This window comes from Glycine soja, chromosome 7, assembly GCF_004193775.1.
Source record: "Glycine soja cultivar W05 chromosome 7, ASM419377v2, whole genome shotgun sequence".
NCBI classification, from domain to species: domain Eukaryota; kingdom Viridiplantae; phylum Streptophyta; class Magnoliopsida; order Fabales; family Fabaceae; genus Glycine; species Glycine soja.
The window spans coordinates 38704240-38723928 of NC_041008.1; the positions used below are offsets into that span (position 1 = coordinate 38704240).

The following is a 19689-nucleotide window of genomic DNA, read 5'->3' on the forward strand; positions in this document are numbered from 1 at the left end:
TGACCTCTTTTATTAGCCTTTGGTTTACAACTTTTTAAGCAAATACATACTTTTATCTAAACTTTATAGAACGTTGATTAATTAACTAGATTAGCATAGGATTTTAAAAACAAAATGTTCTAGCAGTTATACAAAAAATTGAAAAAAATGAATATAAAACTTTGATTAATTAACTTTATAGAACGTTGATTAATTAACTATATCAATTGTATTTTAAGGATCAATATACAACTTTTTCTTGAATTCAAATTTTTTTAAAAAAATAAATCCATTTACAATAATAAAGCAAATCAGAAAGAATTTATATAAAACAGATCAAAATATAATTCGTTTTATTTCAATTTTACACAAATATTTTCATACTAAAAATCCAAAATTCATAGACCAACCTAATATAATGCTATAAATTACAATAATTGAAAATATTAAAATTAAAAAACTAAAAACTGAAAAAATCTTAAGAAATTAAGTTAAGTTTATTACTTTTTAATTAATATCAAATTTGTTCTTAGTACTGTCAATCTGTAAACATGACAAGTCATCATCATAACTTTAACTGGTTGGTGATTCAAGGTTAGATGTCGAATTAGTTAATGGTGGTATACTACTGTAACGCATTGCTTCAAAGTCAACAAACTTCGATCAAGGAGGCTGGTCTTTGTTGTATTTCGTGCATATGACGAAAGGGAATTAAATAAGGTAGTTTGTTGGTTGAGGAATTGCTCGATCTCATAATTATATGCCTATTATAGATCCATATATATGATGTCTCTTCTATATATTGTTGAAGTTTCTTTGGCATGTCAGTTTTGGAGTTTCCTTTCTTGTATAGATTTTGACTTTTGAGGATTAACTCCTCTAGATCTAGTTCCCAAGAACAAAAATATTGGAATGGGAGATGGTCCATTCAATGGTTTAAATTCAATATCAGTTGATTAGTTGCTGGTAAATTAATTATAAGAACATATTTTGCTAAGGCTTATGACATATTACAACCTTGGAAATAAGTGAAACTTATTTGTAAACTAATCAATTTAAGTACTATTAAATAAACTAACAAGCATGTAATATAAAAATATTAAGTAAAAACATTAATACAACAATAATTTATTTAAATAGATTGATGTAATACTCTTAACTAAATATTTTTAAGAACTTCTAAAAAAGGATTGATACCAAATGCATTTTGCATAAAACAAAAGAGGTGTGTGTAATTTATTCTTTTAAATATATGTAATTGAGAAAGTGTGTATGAGTTATTATAAATTTCTAAAAGAATATGTTTAAAAATTTTAGGACCTAGGCAAAAAAAATTAAAAATATTTTTATCAAAGGTTAACCATCATTTTTATATTTTTTTTTGCTTTGTGATCTCAATTAATACATTAAAATAGTTCACAATTTAGTTTTAATGGTAAAACTATCAATGCATTCTACTTTGGGAATTGAAAAGAATAGTTAGTATTTATGATTACTATAGTTGGAAATATAATAGGTAAGATTAGATGAAATTAAATGAAGTATTCACAAATGAAGAGTCAATCATGAAACTTGAAGAAAAAAAATAAGAAAGAGTGGACAGTTATAAGAAAAAAAAAAGAGAATAGACATGAAACTTAAAAGATACCTTGGCTTGACTTTTAAAGTATCCAATCTCATATTTCCTAGGGATTCACAACCACAATTTGATTAATTCCCTTCTTTTCTTAATTGTCCATTTTATTTCTTGGTCATAGCCGCACAATAGTCTTATATCTAATTAACTGTCTAACAATTTTAAAAATTAAGTCTCTGACAAGTGAATGGAGGCAAATGTACTTGTCTAATGGGGCCTTGATACTAAACAATCAGCATCTTATTTTTAAGAGGACCCAAGACATTTTTGCCTAAGTGACCTTACTGTAAACACAATCCTAAATGAGAGAATTTCTTTTTTTTTTTTTTTTTTTGTAAAAATACTAGTCCAAATACAGTAATCTGTTTTTATTCTATGTACTTTTATCATTACACATATAATGGAGGAATTCTGAGATGAAAATCTCAAGTACGATTTTGGATCAAAGATTCTTTGAACTAAATTGGTATTCATTTTTATTTTTATGGATAAAAATATATCATTAATGAATAAATGAAGAATACTTAAGAAAATGAATTAAAATAGAATGATAAATGTTTTGATTTCTTATTTTTCGAAGAAATATGAGATTAGAATTTGTATAAATGACATGAATAAGGGGTTTTCAGGCTTTCACAAATCACAATAGCTGCCAAGTACATTGCATGAAAAATTATGGAATGTGAGAATTTCACGTAGATGGAAGCAGTACAATTTTGCATTCCTATTTTTATTGTTCCCACTCACATTTTAATAGTGCAACGTTACATGCAAGGGGAATGAACCAATCTATCATGATCCATGGGTATTGTGAAGTTACTTTTTTTATATTTTAAACTATATCAAAGACGAAAGTAACAAGCACCAGTGGTCTAGTGGTAGAATAGTACCCTGCCACGGTACAGACCCGGGTTCGATTCCCGGCTGGTGCAAATTTTAAATATTTATTTATTTAATTAATTTTCTTTTCATTTTTTTTTACTCTATTTAGGGTTGCTATTGGCCCCTATCTTCTTTGCTATTGGCTGCTAACAACCCGTGAAAGACCATTTTATCCCTCATTTCAAAATTTCTTACCCTCTCTCTTCTTCTTAAGCCTTATCTGCACCTCCCACCATCTTGACACCCCTTTTTTCTTCTCCTTCTCCCCCTTCTTCTTAAGAACATTCTGGGAATAAAAAAAGAATTCAGCCCGTTGGTAGGGGCTAACATAGTTGGAGTGGGGCAACAACAACTCCCCCCATTTTTAATACAAGTTGGGTTTGAGCTTTCAGACTGTTTTTTCGTGAGCTTGGTAGGTTTCTAGAAGAAAAAAAGAAATTTTCTTATTCTATCGGTCATTTTTCTTGTACAAAATTTATTATTTAAATGGTTAGTTTAGAATATCTTGCTAATAATACAAAAGTCACAAGTTCAAAAAATAAAAATAAAAAGGTTGATTAAGTTTATGTTGTTCCATCGTGACCATGATTATTGGTTATGATGATGATTTTAGGTTTCAATTTTTTAGTGCTGGAATCCAATGATATCATCTATCTAACTTTTTTGTTCTCCGAAATACATAAGATGAGATTTTAGGGTGGTAACCTGGACAATAATTACAAGTCCCACCTAGTAGCTAGGAAAAATATTGTGCTAGTTGTTTATTTATTTTCATTTTAATTTTAATTTCAATTATTCAAATATATTCTAATAGTCTATATTTATTTTTTAAGAAAACAGTCTATATTTATAATAGTACCAGCTCTTATTTGGAACATTTCATGGGACAGATTCAAGGGAGACAAACAGGGGCTTTAATCTCCCAGTAGGGGTAGAAATAGGCCAGGTCAGGCCAGGATTTGAAAGGTCTGAGCCTAGCCTATGATGAATCTTTGAGGCCTGAGCCTATCAAAGACTTTTATTTTGGCTCGGCCTGGCCTTTTTAAAAGCCTGGCCTGGCCTGATAGCCTTTTTAAAAGCATTCTTCACAATAAATACTTAATATTTTATGGAGTAGGAACATAATAAAAAAGTTAAAGAAAAAGGAAAGCCAATCAAAATAATGAGGAATATAAAAGGGCACATGACTCACAACTAAATTGTAATTAAAGTCCTTGATTATAGGAATAGAAGTTATAAAGCAGTAATGTATAATCAAAGTCTGATAGTTTTAAAAAAAATTAATTGTATCCAAAAAATAATATATATATATATATATATATATATATATATATATATATATATATATATATAGGCCAGTCTATCAGGCTTATAAGACTTTTTAATAAGCCTAAGTCTGGTCTATTTAATTTAATAGGCTTTTAAAAAAACCTGAGCCTAACATTTTACTTAAATAGGTCAGTTCAGGCCAGACTTTATGTAGGTTAGGTCGTAGGCCCCTGTAGGCCGGCCTGGTCTATTCCCACCCCTATCTCCCAACAAAAAATTAAAATTAAAAAAGTCTTTCTTATAAAGGAAAATGTATAAGAAAAATTGATTTTTGAGTTGTTATTTGTTTAATTTTTTTAGTTGTGAATCATATATCTAATTTTACGCATAAAATTAATAATAAATATATATTTTAAATTGTTATTTATTAGAAGTTAGATATTTAAATAATTATATAAAAAATCGATTCACTTTGATACACTTCTGATCCATTCTTGATTTCAAGTATATAATTTCTTCTTGATTAATTTAAAAAATTGTATAATACGATATTTATATATTTAAGTATCAACTCATAATTTTTTTTTTGAAATCCAAATTAACTTTATTCGTTTAAATTGTTATTAATTTATGATTGTAAATGAAGGAAATACATGTACACAAAGCACGTGGTACTTTACCTGGATGTTCAATATATATCCAAAAAATAATCACACAGCATGTCCTGAAGTTGAAAGGCCATATATTGCACACATGATCGATACTTATCTTATCTGTTTGGTGGCATTTGTTCCCTGCCATGCATAACCAGAGAGATCTGTCTTCCAGCAGTAGTGTATATGTCGACATTGATATACACCAATACAAAGATTACATTGGAAATAAAACATAAAATAAGTTCTGTCAATTAATTAATGATATATTGCATGTAAGGAAACATCATACAATATTTGATGTTGGCACATGTTGACCCATATGTCAATCATCACACACATGATACGTGAAAAAAAATATTAGATGAAATAATTGTTTTTTTAACTGATCCGAAGTGTTTGATGCTGACTTTAACTGAGGTTCAAAATGTTTTAGCTAGCAGTGGTTCCTTCTTGTAAGTACATTCTTTCTGTTCGACATGGAAAAATCATAGATTCATTGTTGGCGGGAGTTTTAATGTAATTTTATTTATCAATAAATATTAATTATTAATTTGTTACTTTTTGTTAGTAAAAAAGATTTAAATATACAATCTCATTCCATCTTATTCTCACTTCAATCACAAAATCAATCTAATAACTCTTGCAAAATTTCACTGTAAATCTTAACTTCAGGCGACAAAGCACAATGTCATGTGGTACACCGGGAAATATTTTAATGCTTAAGTCAGTTTTAGAGGGGAAAAAATGTGTGTAAATGAGATTAGAATTAAATGTTCATACTTGTAGTTATTTATTTAAATACTCAAATTTAGATCAAGAAACTTAGTTAGACAATTATGGTCACATGTGATCGTTGTAATCTGCCTCAAGAGTAATTGTATATGGTGCATGTCCTCTTTTCCATATATGATAGTTTGGGCTTGACCAAACCGAATTATGTGGATCTCGATCTAGATTATAACGAGACACTAATCCGGAACACTTTCAAATATGTGTTTGAGTTATATTTACAATTCCTTTTTCTTAATTCTTAATAATATTTTCAAGGATATGTTAAATAAATGGAAATTTAATTAGGCTAACAATTCATTGATTCAGGGTAACAACCCTGCCTCGTGATCCATGATTCTATCAATTTTACGAACTCCACGGCGTCACGTTTCTCACCCAAGACCCAAAAGCGAACACAATTTGAGGGTTAAGAATAAGATAAAAAACAATGATTTGACAGCCATATCCATAACTATATTAAATCATCTTTGAGAAAGAAGCAATTAAGCATGCCGAAAACAAGGAAAACACATTGCAGTAGAAAAAGATTGGCTTTGAAGTCCCAACCCCAGATTCCCCCACGAGAAAGTTCATTCAAAAATTGTCTTTTATGCAACGACGCGGCGCAGCATGCATCATCAAAGTTGCGCACTTGCACTGCTGCTAATCCTATTATTGTGTCCTTAACAAAATTACAAGAAACCCTTCTTACACTCTGAATTAAGGAATTTTTTAGAAACAACAAACAAATCCTATGACACTAGCAAGACACGGTGGATTTATCCATGTCAATCCCAAAACTATTTTTTTTCCAAATCCACTTACTATATAATAAAGTTATCATGATAGTGGTTAGTACTTCAACTTCTTTCATTATTATACCCAAAAAATAATTTATTTTAAAACTTAGTCCTTTTGTCTTTTTATTCTTGGTCACTAAAATATTCAACCAATGATAAATAGTTTAAATTACTGAGATTTATTTAAAATATTAATATTTTCCAACTAGTATTTTTTCATACTTATCAACATAAAATAAAATTTTTAACTACGTATTTAAGAGATAAATTTTTTATCAACTATATCACACACATGTTCATATATTTATTTTATGTATAGTTCTAATGATTACATTTATTTTCCTTAATTTTTACATAAATAAAAAATTAAAACATTCAGGAAGTATGAATCACAATTTCAAGAAAATAATCTAAAATTGTTATTATTTGTAGTCAGTTAATCACCCCTATTTGTTATTAATTAATAATTATATATAAAATTTCTACTAATTGGGTGATCTTGAGTTTAGTTTCTTTAAGTAAGGTTTTAAAATTGAATACGGTAGATGAAAAAAGTGCAATTAATTAGAAAGAAAAATTTTACACTAATCAAATTTTTTAACCGCGAAAATTGATCATCAAAAAGACAAAAAATATATAACATTTCTGGTATTGGAGTAATCATGATATATAAGAAACGTATAAATTACATTGCTGTTTAATTATGACCAGGTGGTTTTATAGACACATAATTATCATTTTTGTATATATGAACGACAAAGCGACAAGTAAGCCCCACAAGAGATAAGCCCATAGTATAGTTGAGCTTGCAATTGCAACGTAGCTTCTCTCTATCACATTCTCCGCTGTTCTAAAACTAGATCAGGATCAGTATGGTTTAGAACAGTGTGATGAGATGAGTTGGATGAAAATTATTGCAAACCACTGACGTGGATCCATGCTGTATATATGAATTTCATTTTACCCAAAACCAAAATATTAATAAAATCAACCAATAGGGTCACGCCACTAAGTATATGCTACCAGAATCTACCCTAACATGTGCGCGCGGCGATTAGAAATTGATCCCACCACTACTCACTTTTTTTTTCTTCGTATATATAAATAGCCCTTTTCCTTAATCCAATTTCCACACACCAATTTGTTTTAAGTCAAAAAAACAAAGACCACCTTGTTCGGTTGTTTTTGTTGTTATGGGTGCCACCTCTATGGTCCGAGGAGGAGTCACGAGGTTTCTACCCCGAAGGGAATATTTGGGGTGCGAGAAATTACAACTTGGAGATGTGGAGTTTGAATTTCTCGATGATGGTGAGATCATGTCGTTGGCCAAAAGTGAAGGTTCTGGCGATGAGTTTCATCAATCCAATGAAATGGAATTGGATGATGAAGATGATGGTGAGAGGGTTGATGGTGGCAGCGTTGAGGAGAATAGAAGCTTTTGGGATAATCAACACCAGCTTTTGCAGGTAATTTTGACATGGCATGTTCTTGATTATTTGATTCTTTCATTGTTTGATTTGCTTAATAGATCAATGTTAATACATGCAAAGGAAAAATTTATCAATTAAGTTGGTACTTTATTCTCATCTCCTACGTGTTTCAATGAAATTTTGAACTTGAAATCTGCAAAACTAAAATCAAAGTACAGAAGCTACAAACTGGCCAGTGTTTAGGAATCTTTTAATCAGAAATTTTTTTTTTTTTTTTCAGAAGTTTGAGTTTAGTATCCAAATCCATCCATTGTTTGCATAAAGATTTTTATCATTTCAACTCAACAAAATTCATATCAGTTATGATTTTAATTATTCTTAACATCGACAAACTTATTATATTTGAAAATTTGTGAGTGGATGATATACTAATTTTTTTTTTCATATTCTCGATGCATTCTAATTAAGTTATAAAAATTTGCTTGAGAAGTAAAAAAAAATAATTATTTTTTAAAATAAACTGAGTTTAACGTATACTGAAAAATATGAACATGAGACACATGATTAAAATTTGAAATATCATCATTAATAATTTCTTAACAAACTGAATAAATTTAATTTTTATTTAAAAAGAAACGGTTGAGATTAATAAACGTTACTTTGATTAGCATGATAAGGTTAGTTTTATCATTCCATTTTTGTCCGAAAATCTTAGTTGGCTTTTGAGGTTTTAGACTCGTTGGTTTTGACCAAGTTGCAATTGGTTTTTATTAATTTAATGCAGACCAACCTATATAGAACAACTTCAGTTGAGTCAAGGATAAGAAATGTCACCAAAGAAGCCGTTCAGGATATACAAAACGCGGAAATAGTGTGCAGTTGCAGTAGACAGATAATTTCCAGATCCTGTAGAAACTGTTTCATGATACAAGTCTCAAGGCGCCTTCAGAAGTCTGGTTATGACAGTGCCATTTGCAAAACAAAATGGAGCAGCTCACCAAGTATTCCATCAGGTAAACTGCTATATTGCATTCTAAAAATATATAAAAAAAAATTAACTGTTCCATATTGATCAAGAATTAGTCAAAGATAATATACATTCATTCCAACAAATGCATGTTTTGATTCTTTTCCCTTTTTGACATTTGTAACACTTTTTTCCTATTTCGTGTTTTAAAAATTGAAAAAGAAGCCTTCTTAATTGGTAGCTAGGTATACAATAATTAATATATAAGATATATAATTAGAAAGAAACTATTATTAATTAGCAACGTTATCTCATTTATTTTTTAATCTAGAAATCACTTTCATATCAATAGGTATTGTCACTTTCCTTAATTTGTAGTTCTATTATAATAACAAATAATTAGGATCATTATCCATGTCAATTATAATTTATATTAGGCATTAGGTGTATACATATTTTCAAGGGGCAACTTGGTTTCCTGCGAAAAGTTTAAGGTGTTAGGTACAAACAAATTTTAAACTTAGTCCCTTACAAAAGTAACTAGTAACTTCAAACTTTTGCATAGACACGCGCACGCACGTAATTAAAAGATTAATTTAACTCAGTCAGTTATGTCATATAAATTATTATGAATTTTCTGATAATTGAATTTAAGTCTTATGAATAAAAAAAAAAAAAAAAAACAAGTACATACAAGTGTAACAATCAAAGAGAGAAGAAAATTCAAGAAATTAGCATCAAAAGCTAACATTTACCATAACTGTGCAGGGGAGCATACTTTTCTAGATGTTATAGACAGCAGAAGCAAAAAGCAAGAAATTAGGGTGATCATAGAACTGAATTTCCGAGCAGAGTTTGAGATGGCAAGGGCAAGTGAAGAGTACAACGGGCTTGTTCGGAAGCTCCCTGAGGTGTATGTGGGGAAAATAGAGAGATTAAGCAACATCATCAAGGTGTTGTGCATGGGAGCAAAAAGGTGCATGAAGGAAAACAAAATGCACATGGGACCATGGAGGAAGCACAAGTACGTGCACGCTAAGTGGCTAGGTCCATGCAAAAGGAACACCTCAACAACTTCACTTTCAAATTCAATGATGGGAAATTCCGAGGTGATGATGCCAAAACCAAAGCCTAGGGCATCACTGCTAACAGTGGATCTGATGCTAGAAACGAATTCTAAGACAGAAATGTTGAAGCTTCCCAATATGCATTGTTCAGCTGTTGCAGTTTTGTAATCGTAATTAAGACAGAAAAGTAGCTAGGTTTCATTTCTCTCTCTTTAAATAATTTATTTGTAGCAATAGGTTGGTACTTCAAAGTTGCCCTGAATTTGAAAGATCCATTAAACATGTACCTATTTTTATTTTTTTTTTATTGATATGTTGCTTTACATATAGGGTGACTCAATTGAGGGTTAAAATCATATTTATTTTGCCATTAATTCAACATCGGTCTTTTCTCTTCTTTGGTGGGCTAGTTAAATTAAATGTAATTAACTTGCTTTTATCGCTTTATAAAATCATAGTTCAAGGTGATGAATAATTTTTGCTTAATTAGTTCAAAGTAGCCTGAAAAATAAGATCTTTACATGCGGATTAATGACAATAGTTATCTTTATTTTAATTAACGCACGCTGTTGTTCCATTAACAATTCATCAAAATCGATCAGTATGAAGAGATTTAATTTATTATATAATTAGGGTGTTTTGGATAATTTTTTTCATAAATACATAAAGTGGAAAAAAAAAGAAAAGAATTTTCGTAAGCTAAAATTAGCTTATATATAAGTTAAAAATTATCCTTTAAAGAAGTTAAATAAGAAAACTTATATAATTATTTTATGTATAAACTAATTTTAAATTATGTATAAGCTTATTTTATTTTTGCTTCTAATTTAATTTCTCCTTCTATAGCTGTTTATAGAGATGTTTATCCAAACAAATTCTTTGTTATTAATTATGTATTATGTACAAATTATTCATGAATGAAAAACGTAATTTATTTTTATTATAAATTAATTAAAAGAAATCAGAATAAAAAAATAAAAATATCAAGACACAAGAAAAAATAAAATATCTTAAATAAGTTTGGGAGAAGAAAGGCTATCATAAATTTGAGAGAAGATATATGTGACACCAATTTAATGTGATCGCTTATCATAGATCTCGAAGATTAATAAGAGTTCTATAGAAACATCTCATCATATTTTGATCGAATGAATAAAAAATGTTGATACAAAACGAAATTTCATGTATTTATAAAAATGCAATGGAAGCTAAAGTATCCCATAATGATGCAACTGCTTGTAATTGAATTACTTAATTAAGCATCTACAAGAGTATCTATCACCCAAGGGTGATGAACATTGCACCAACTTGAAAAACGATATTAGGAGCGAATTTTGTAGTTACATTGTCTAGCTAACAACTATAATATAGTAGCTATTCTTGGATTGATCCTTGTTGGTTTTTGTAACATTCACATTTGAACTTTCCATGTTGTTAATAATATATGGACTTTTAGTGGAGTTTTTTTAATAGCAAAACAAAATTTTATTAATCAGGACCACGAGAGTACAAGATGTACCTAGACCCTTGTGCCAACTTAATTACAAGAATTTTAGTGGACTTGATTAGAACATTTCCAACTTGATTTATCATTAGTTCATGTATTTTGATATTCATATTATTTTTCTAATGGATGTCTTTAGATTCAAACACTTAATATTTTTCAAGAGACATGTTTTGATGTATGAAAATGTGTTTTGCGTAGTATGAATACTTATGAACTAGGGCATTTGCAATCCAAATCAAGTGAGTTTCTTAGAGTATTTGAGTGTTCTCCTCCCTCTTTTTACTTCCCTTATTTTTTTTTTTCAAAGTGATATTAGAGCTTGCTTAGTTTGAAGATGTCTAATTACATTGTTTCAATACTCTAACTCAAAAAAAAAAAAAAAACTTTGATAATTGATGTATTCATATGACAACAATGCTTGGCTAGCTAGTGTCAAATACGTGTAGGACATGGTAGAGCAAGTTTACGAAGAAAAAAAAAATGCTAAAACTTTAATGGAAGCCCAATTTTGATGGTGGAAATTTGAAAATTAGTTTTGAAGACTTATAAAAACTTATTCGATAACTTTTCATAATGGTTTTGAGAGTCTTGGCAACTACCAATTAAAGGAGGAGATATGGTGAGGGTTTGGAGGTGTTAATGATGAAGAAGCAGCCACCAATTTGAGCCTTTCAAGCAAATTAAAGGTCCATTTGAAAGACAAAAGATAAGAATCCATCACCTCACAAAGAAATGGTGTCTACAGTGTGTAAGTGAAACATCTTTACGCAGGGTTTGAATTTTTTTTTTTCCCTTCCTATCTTTCTCATTATATCCTTTTACGTTTTATTCTTCCTTCCCCTCTTGTCCTGGTTCTCCTCTTTCCCCTCTTTTCTGTCTGCAAAGAACATATATGTTTTAAAATTTAGAGGACCAAAATTTTGTCTGATTTTTAGAATACCAAGCCATAAATTTGCAAGGAACAAGAAGCAAGATTGAGATTTACGTAGGGAGCAAGGTGAAAGTGAGTCAGCTCTTATCCAATGAGATTTTATGGAATTTTGCAATAACAATTGTTACTGTTTGCAAATTTTTATAACCACAAATTACCCTACGTATTCACTAAGTTAAAACCAACATAAAAACTCAACATTCAGTTCCTCTTCCCCTCTCTCTCTCTCTCTCTCTCTCCTCCTTTTCTCACTCTTTTCATTTTCTATTTTCTTACACAAACACGCAAAACCTTGCGTAAATATTAAAGGGGTAGCTTTTGTTGGTGCGGTGCTAAGTTCTTCTCATCTTCGAAGCTCTCTTCTCCCTTCTCTTCGTCAATATATACCACTTTGAGGTAAGGGGGGAGTGGGGATTAACCTCTTTATTTCGCAAAAGTTTGTAGGAGGAGATTTGTCCCCCAAATCTCCATAGTTTAATTAGTTCTTTCTATCTTGCCAGCCTCTAATTATATTATCGTGGTGGATTATTGTTGTTTTAAGTTTAAATTTTACTATGAATATTTTTATGATTGATGTTGGCTGTTTGATGATTATTCTGGATTTATATGGCTTGATCTTGAATTAAATTGATGATATTTATTTTTATTTGAGGATTTTGGTGAAAATGGTGATCATAGACTTATTTCACAAGCCTATTATATATGTTTTGACATGAATAATCTTTGTTTGAAATAAGAAAATAATGAACAATTAATACAATCTTATTAGGGATATCATTCTTATTCTTGTCACTTGCTTTTCCCACAAATAGTACATTCACCAAGCTTTTCATACTCTTTTCCACCATACAAAGTATAATCATTATATAGATATCTATCTTGACATAATTAAGTCTAAGATCTTTATTAGTATTTCAAGTCTCATAAATTGAGTCGACAAACACATTACTTTCGGGTAAAGCTTCAATCAATAGTTTTAGTAGTGAATTAAACAAAGTATTGGTCCACCAATAATGACATTTCATTTGGAAGAGATTAAGAGACACATTAAATATAATTTTGATTTTTTTTACATCTAGTATATAATTTTTGTTCAACATCTTTCAACAATCTATAAAACCTTTTAACTTCCTTATTTGACTATTCATTACTAGAAATTGGATGATCAAGTATACATCATCTTGTCTAATGATTGATTCATGTCATAAAGCATGGAGTAGGCTTAAGCATCATCACTCCTTTACAAGGTTAACATCAAAGTCATTATTATCACTATCAGATGAAGAAACATCTTTATCAGAGGATTCTCCATGAAACTCCCATTGCATATAACTTGGTTCAAATCCCCACCTTAGTAAATCATGCATCACATTACCTTTTGTCTTAGAAAAAAATATTATTGCATTTACAACCTGGACACCTAATTGTCTGGCTAGGCTTGCATCCAAAAGAAATCTTCAAGTCCTTTTAAATACTCTGGTAAAGCCCTATTTTTAAGTTCCATCCATCGCTTGTTTTGTTTAGCATTATCACAATTTCTGCAAATTAAAAAAATGCACATTATTTTTAAATATGTGAAATGAAAAAAATCATTACAAACATGAAAAACTTATGTCAAACAAATTATATCTTTTTCATAAAATGAATTAGAAAAAAATTACTAAATCATTAAAAAAAATAGATAAGAAGTCACATACAATAGGCCAATAAAGATAAAAAAAATTTATAGAACACATGTATTCTCCTTTAAAGGTAATTTTTTTTAGTAGAGTAAAATTATTATGACCATTCTGACTATTTAATGCAACTACATGCCCAAAACTTAAACTTGAAACTAGTAATTAAATTGGAACAACCTTACCCCAATTGATTCACACCCTGGGTTGTCATCATTAAAGATAATTTTATCATGTAAAAGTAGGTTTATTGATCCTTTATAACATGATCAACATCTTATCTACTATTTTAATAATTTATTTTAAAAAAAAGTAAAACATTGACATCTTTTATTCAAGCAATAATCACAATCAATACAAATTCAAAATAATCACAATTAATAATAACTAGGAGGAGAGAGGAACTATGTGCCTCTCTGTATATTTTAAATAAATAAAAAAGGGAAAAAAGATTTAGAAGTTAAAAAATACAACTAATAAAAAATAACTAACTACGTGAGAGTAGTTGGTAGTTTTTAAAAAAAGAGTAGTAGAAGTTTAAAAATTAAAATATGTAGAGAGACATGGATGGTTAGGTTGCAACCGTGGTGGAAAGGAATGTTGTAGAGATTGTCGGTGTTGTAGGAAAAGGAAACCAAATAATTGAAAACAACTATGGTGATGGTCCTCGATAATTAAGTCTCGCAACCGGGTATGAGTTTTGGTAGAAAAGAAGGGAAAGAAGGAAAGAAATAGAAAATGACAAAAGGGCATGATGGGATAGAAGAAAAAAAGTAAAAAGAAATAAATAAAACAAAAAAATAAAAATTCAATCTCATCTATACATGTTTTATTAATAAATCCGATGGTTCATAAAACTTTAGCTTCATGCATAAGTTGTTTCACTTATGCGCGATAGACATCGCCTCCCAAGAAAAATGAAAAAGGTTAAAGTCAAGACTATGAAAAAGGTAAAAATCATGGTGATAGTGATCATTGAAAAGACACATATCACTTCAATAGTAAAAAATGAAACCAACAAGCACAAAACTTAAGAGATTAAGGAAGTTGTAGCTATAAAAAAAGAGGTTTAAATTATAAAAAATAATGTAAAAGGACTAAAACAAAAAATATGATATTTTATAGAGTCCAACTTGTTATTTAATCCTTAAGTATATAAGTTATATTTTGAATTTACAATGAACCATTTAAATTGTTATATAAGATTATTTTTAATTAATAATGATTAATAATTTCTTTTATTCAAATTCTATTTAAAGATAGAGATAAGGTGTGGTAGATTAAAAATAATAGACAAGTTCAATACACAAATAAAAATAAAAGTATGAAAATAGAGAATTGCCACCCAGGTCTATTTTTAGGGAAAACATTGAAAAAATGGTTTTCAAAGTTAAATATTGGGTCTGAAAATTAATTACATATTGGGAAGGTGCTAGTATCTTATCATATTTGTCCCAAAATGATTTACTCTATTATAAAAGTGCAAAATTTACATAACATAAAAAACATTTAATTTACTCTCAAAAGAAAACAATGCCTTTTTTGGATGTTTTATTTGTTAGTTTTTAAACATGAGAATTTTTATTATTAAAAATAAATTTATTATCTTTGAAAAAAGGTAAGTCATTATTTTTAAACAATACTCTCTCTCTCAACTCATATATAAGTAAAAATAATTAATTTCACACTAATTAAGAAAAATTGTGGACATCATTTAATTTTACTAATCTCAATAAAATAAGGTTATTTTTAAAATATCTTTCGTTAGAATTTACTATCATGAATAAAAAAGAATTGTTGAAAATAGAAACAAAATTAACTAAGGATATTTTTGGAATTATAGCATTAAATAAGACAAAAATAATTAGATTTACTTATATTTAATTCCAACAAATAAGAATATTTTTTATTTATATATGAGTCTAGAAAAAGTATCATTTATTTATTTATTTATTATTATTATCATCATCATCTTTTAGACAAAAAAAAATATAAAATATCAGTGACGTATTCGCAACTATTATGAGAAATCAAAGTTATATAATTTTCTTAATATAAAACATTATGTGTTGACAACTATTAATTTTTTACTGTTAATTTTATATTTTAAAAATATTTTTTTTTTCAAATCTAATTTTCTATTTTCAAAATTTTAATATATATATATATATATATAATCTTTTTAATTTAAGAGGTTTTTACGATACTCAAATCGAAAGTATATCCAACATGATAATTGTTACCTTTTATGATTTTTATAAGAGTAAATAGTCATTTTCATCCTTAAATGTGTAGAGCGCTGACAAATTCGTTCCCGAAAGATGAAAATTCAAATTTTAGTCCCCAAAAGTGAAAAAACTACAACAAATTCATTCATTTGTTAACTTATAACCGTTACCGTTAATGAAAGAGCCTATGAAACACAGAAGGACGAAAATGTCACAAAAACAATTGTCAACATGACTATTGAATATATTGGACCAAAATATGAGTAAGTTACCATTGGACCAAAATATCAGTAATTTTTTTTGGACCTAAATGTAAATACGTTTTCATTCGACTAATTTGTCAAACTCCAAATTTTGTTTTATTTAAGAGTAAAATATAATTTAATCTTTATCTTCTCTCCCTTTTTTTTTTTTATCATTGCAAGCATAATATTACAATAAAATACTTAAAAAAATAGGAAAGCAAACATAATTTAGAACAAATATAACAATAAGTATAATCTATTTGTTACTATAAAATTTTTAATGTGACGATACTTTATCGTTTGTTTAAGTCTTATATTTTGGATAAAGTACTATCACATTAGAAGTTACATAACAACAAATAAATTATGTTTATTAATCAATATTATACTTATTACTATGTTTGTTCTAACGTATATTTGCTTCTCTATTTTTTTAAGTGTTTATTATAATGTTATGCTTACTACGATTAAAAAAGGAAAAATATGAAGATTAAATTATATTTTATCCTTAAATGGAATAAAATTTAGTGTTTGACAAATTAGACTAATGGAAACGTACTAGCATTTTGGTAAAAAAAATTATTGACATTTTGGTCTAATGAAAAATTATTGAAATTTTGATCCAATGATAACTTAGTGATATTTTGATCTAACGGAAACATACTGACATTTTGGTTCAATGAAAAATCACTAACATTTTGGTTCAATGAAAAATTACTGACATTTTGTTCCAATGGTAACTTACTGAAATTTTGGTCCAATGGTAACTTATTAGCATTTTGGTTTAATCTATTTAGCAACTATGCTGACAATCATTTTTGTGACAATTCCTTTACGTCGCATAGACTCTTTCATTAATGGTAATTGACGAAAGTTAAAGGATGGATGAATTTGTCGCACTTTTTTCACTTTTGAGGACTAAAATTTAAATTTTCATTCTTTGAAAACAAATTTGTCAACGCTCTACACATTGAAGGATGAAAATGATTATTTATCCTCTTTATAATGAGTAAATTGGAGTTGTTTGCAATGTAGTTGTTACTAAAGTTTTATTATTATTATTATTATTTAGTAACTAACTTATTTTATAGAATTTATCATTATTTATTATTATCAAAATTAAATAGTTCGAAGTTTTCTCTTAATTTTATTATTGTCTTCCTTTTTGTTTTAGTTTTGCAACAATTAAATAGCTACATAGGGCATCTAAAGACTGATATCGGGATAAGGAGAAACCAGACACAAACGGACTCGGCCCATATTGAGTGAAGGTGCAGGATACGATTTTGGGCCAAGCTTGCTGACCCAAACCCCATAAGAAAAATTAAAAGGAGTATAAGAAACGTTAACGAACAGAAGCACATAAACAACCTTCATGTCATTTTCCGCTCCGCTCAAGCCCACAACGGCTGTGATGATGTCGGAACAGAGCTCCGGCCACCGGTCAAGGCAGTGGTTAAGGGTGACGTCGGAGGGGGACCGGAAAAAAGGAAACGTGGTTTGCCGAACGCTTTTATGCTTCTAGTCTAATGGAGAAATTATTAGGTCATAAACTGTTATTGGACTCAGACTTCAATATCGGGAGACCAAGTATAAAAATAAACAAACATTCATATATTCATATCAAATTTCATATGAAATATTCATATGTTCTGAAATAAAATTATATAAAAAAGTTATAATATTCATAGAAAATATATTTAAACAAAAAGCAAACTTAACATTTTTTAAAGACCCAACATTACAAAATTCAACCATTTACATGTCACAAAGCAATATCATGAATTTACAATAAAAATTAGTGTTTACATTTATTACATTTTAAAGAAAAATAAAAGAATAATAATGGTATGCCATTACATTACGAATTGAATAGATTTTGAATAGAAAAATCATTCAATCAAATTATTTTGTTTTAATTTATCTTTCAATCAGTTTAATTTAAATTTTTAATCCATTTCAATTTGATCCAATTTAAAGCGGTTTGGATTGGATTGATTTTTTATTTTAATCCTAATTTTAATTTTTTAGACAATATTAAATAAAAGGTAACATATATAATAAACATAAAAAATATAATTTAAAATCTCAATTATATTTATGTCATTTTGTAACTAATAATAGAATATTTATGTATCTTAACTCAAATAATTAGTAAAAATATCTTTATTTTTCATAGATAGATGTAAGAAATAAAAATAGGAATGAGTGATATTATAAATTTATGAATAATATATATATATATATATATATATATATATATATATATATATATATATATATATATATAAAAGTTGAGTTTTCATCGGTTTCTAAAATCAAATTCAAAAATCAATCTAATTAAATAAAAAAAATTGTTTTCAATTTTTTTATCCATTAATTTTTTAGTTTTTTGGATCAGTTTGATTGATTTACATTGGATTAGATAAGTTTTTAATATGTGTCCTATTTTGACATATCTCTCTGGTACAACTCAATATTTGGCTTGTTTCTCAAGATTTATTGAGCGAATTGTTTCGATGCATACACTAACAATGCTCAAATAAACAAAGGCAAGAGGAGAAAGGAAGAATAAAAGAAATACAAGGAAGTGATTGGAAAGGAAATATTTATTAGTGTGTCTCAAATCTCAATCTATTCACATCTTATAAAGTGTTAGTAATTAAGCTTACCATGTTACAAATGTTAATAAATAACTATTAATTCTTTAAAAAAAATTACTTTTGATTATCAAATCATTTATAATCAAATTCTTATGAAGAGAATGATAATAAACTCTTGTAAATATAATTATTTATAGTCATTAAAATAACTATAATAGATGATAAAAAATACTATACAAAAGAAAAACAAAGAGTATTTGAATATTTTTTTCAAAAAAGAAAAAATACAATTATCTTCACAATAAGTACCATAAAAGGAAAACGAAATATCATTATCTTCACAATACAAAGTATAAAAGGAAAATTATATGTTTGATAAAAAAAATGACAATTTAATAGCATATCTAACCCCAAAATAAAAACAATCAATTTAATATTAAAATATATATTTATATAAATAAAAATAAATTTTAAAAAAGTCAGGGGAGCCAGCCCCCCAATCATCAACGTGCGTCCACCCTTATTCATGATCTCGAACAATATCTACCTTTCGTATCATGTATTGATCAAGTTTTATAATTCACAAGAAAGAATTAATAAGATAACATAATCATTATATGCCACATCAAGAAGTAAAAAAAAGGATACAATACAGAGATTTAATTAGTATTGGATGATAGAGGGTATTTTCACGGCTAAGTAATCGTAAAAACAAATAACCAGCAAGAAAAATAAGTGACTGTTTTCGTGACTGAACAATAAAAGTATAACAGAAAATAGCACTGTAGCTTTCCTTCGAAATTAACTAGACATTAGACAATGCACATACAAGAAGAATCTGCAATTCTTCAGCGCACAGCATAACGCTTGCAAAAAAGCCTCAGACACCAACTCTACAGTCTACACACCTAAAAAAGGTGGCATATGTGTATGACGAAAAAAGTAACACATTTTTACCCACAGAACAAGGAGATATTTTCATTCAAAATAAAGCCACAAAATCCAATGCTAACCACTTGTCTTCTAGAGAAAAGAAGAAGAA

The 19689-nt window shown here is 28.2% G+C and overlaps 1 protein-coding gene and 1 non-coding gene across 2 annotated transcripts; both read left to right on the forward strand.

Annotated features, from left to right (window-relative positions):
- The first annotated feature begins 2476 nt into the window (after nucleotides 1-2476).
- TRNAG-GCC lies at nucleotides 2477-2547 on the forward strand. Its single transcript has one exon. It is a non-coding gene; the product is annotated as a tRNA-Gly (tRNA).
- A 4567-nt stretch (nucleotides 2548-7114) lies between these two features.
- On the forward strand, nucleotides 7115-9836 carry LOC114419548. Its single transcript, XM_028385248.1, has 3 exons — nucleotides 7115-7459; nucleotides 8208-8436; nucleotides 9159-9836. Exons 1-3 carry the CDS (start codon nucleotides 7187-7189, stop codon nucleotides 9623-9625), a joined length of 969 nt encoding a protein of 322 aa, XP_028241049.1. The 5' UTR covers nucleotides 7115-7186; the 3' UTR covers nucleotides 9626-9836.
- Nucleotides 9837-19689: the final 9853 nt, after the last annotated feature.

What these genes read in the sequence shown, in the direction of transcription:
- LOC114419548 (XM_028385248.1), top strand. Translation starts at nt 7,187, where the DNA reads ATGGGTGCCACCTCTATGGTCCGAGGAGGAGTCACGAGGTTTCTACCC. An exon ending in ATCAACACCAGCTTTTGCAG is followed by an intron (nt 7,460 to 8,207) that starts GTAATTTTGACA and finishes AATTTAATGCAG; the next exon opens with ACCAACCTATATAGAACAAC. An exon ending in CTCACCAAGTATTCCATCAG is followed by an intron (nt 8,437 to 9,158) that starts GTAAACTGCTAT and finishes ATAACTGTGCAG; the next exon opens with GGGAGCATACTTTTCTAGAT.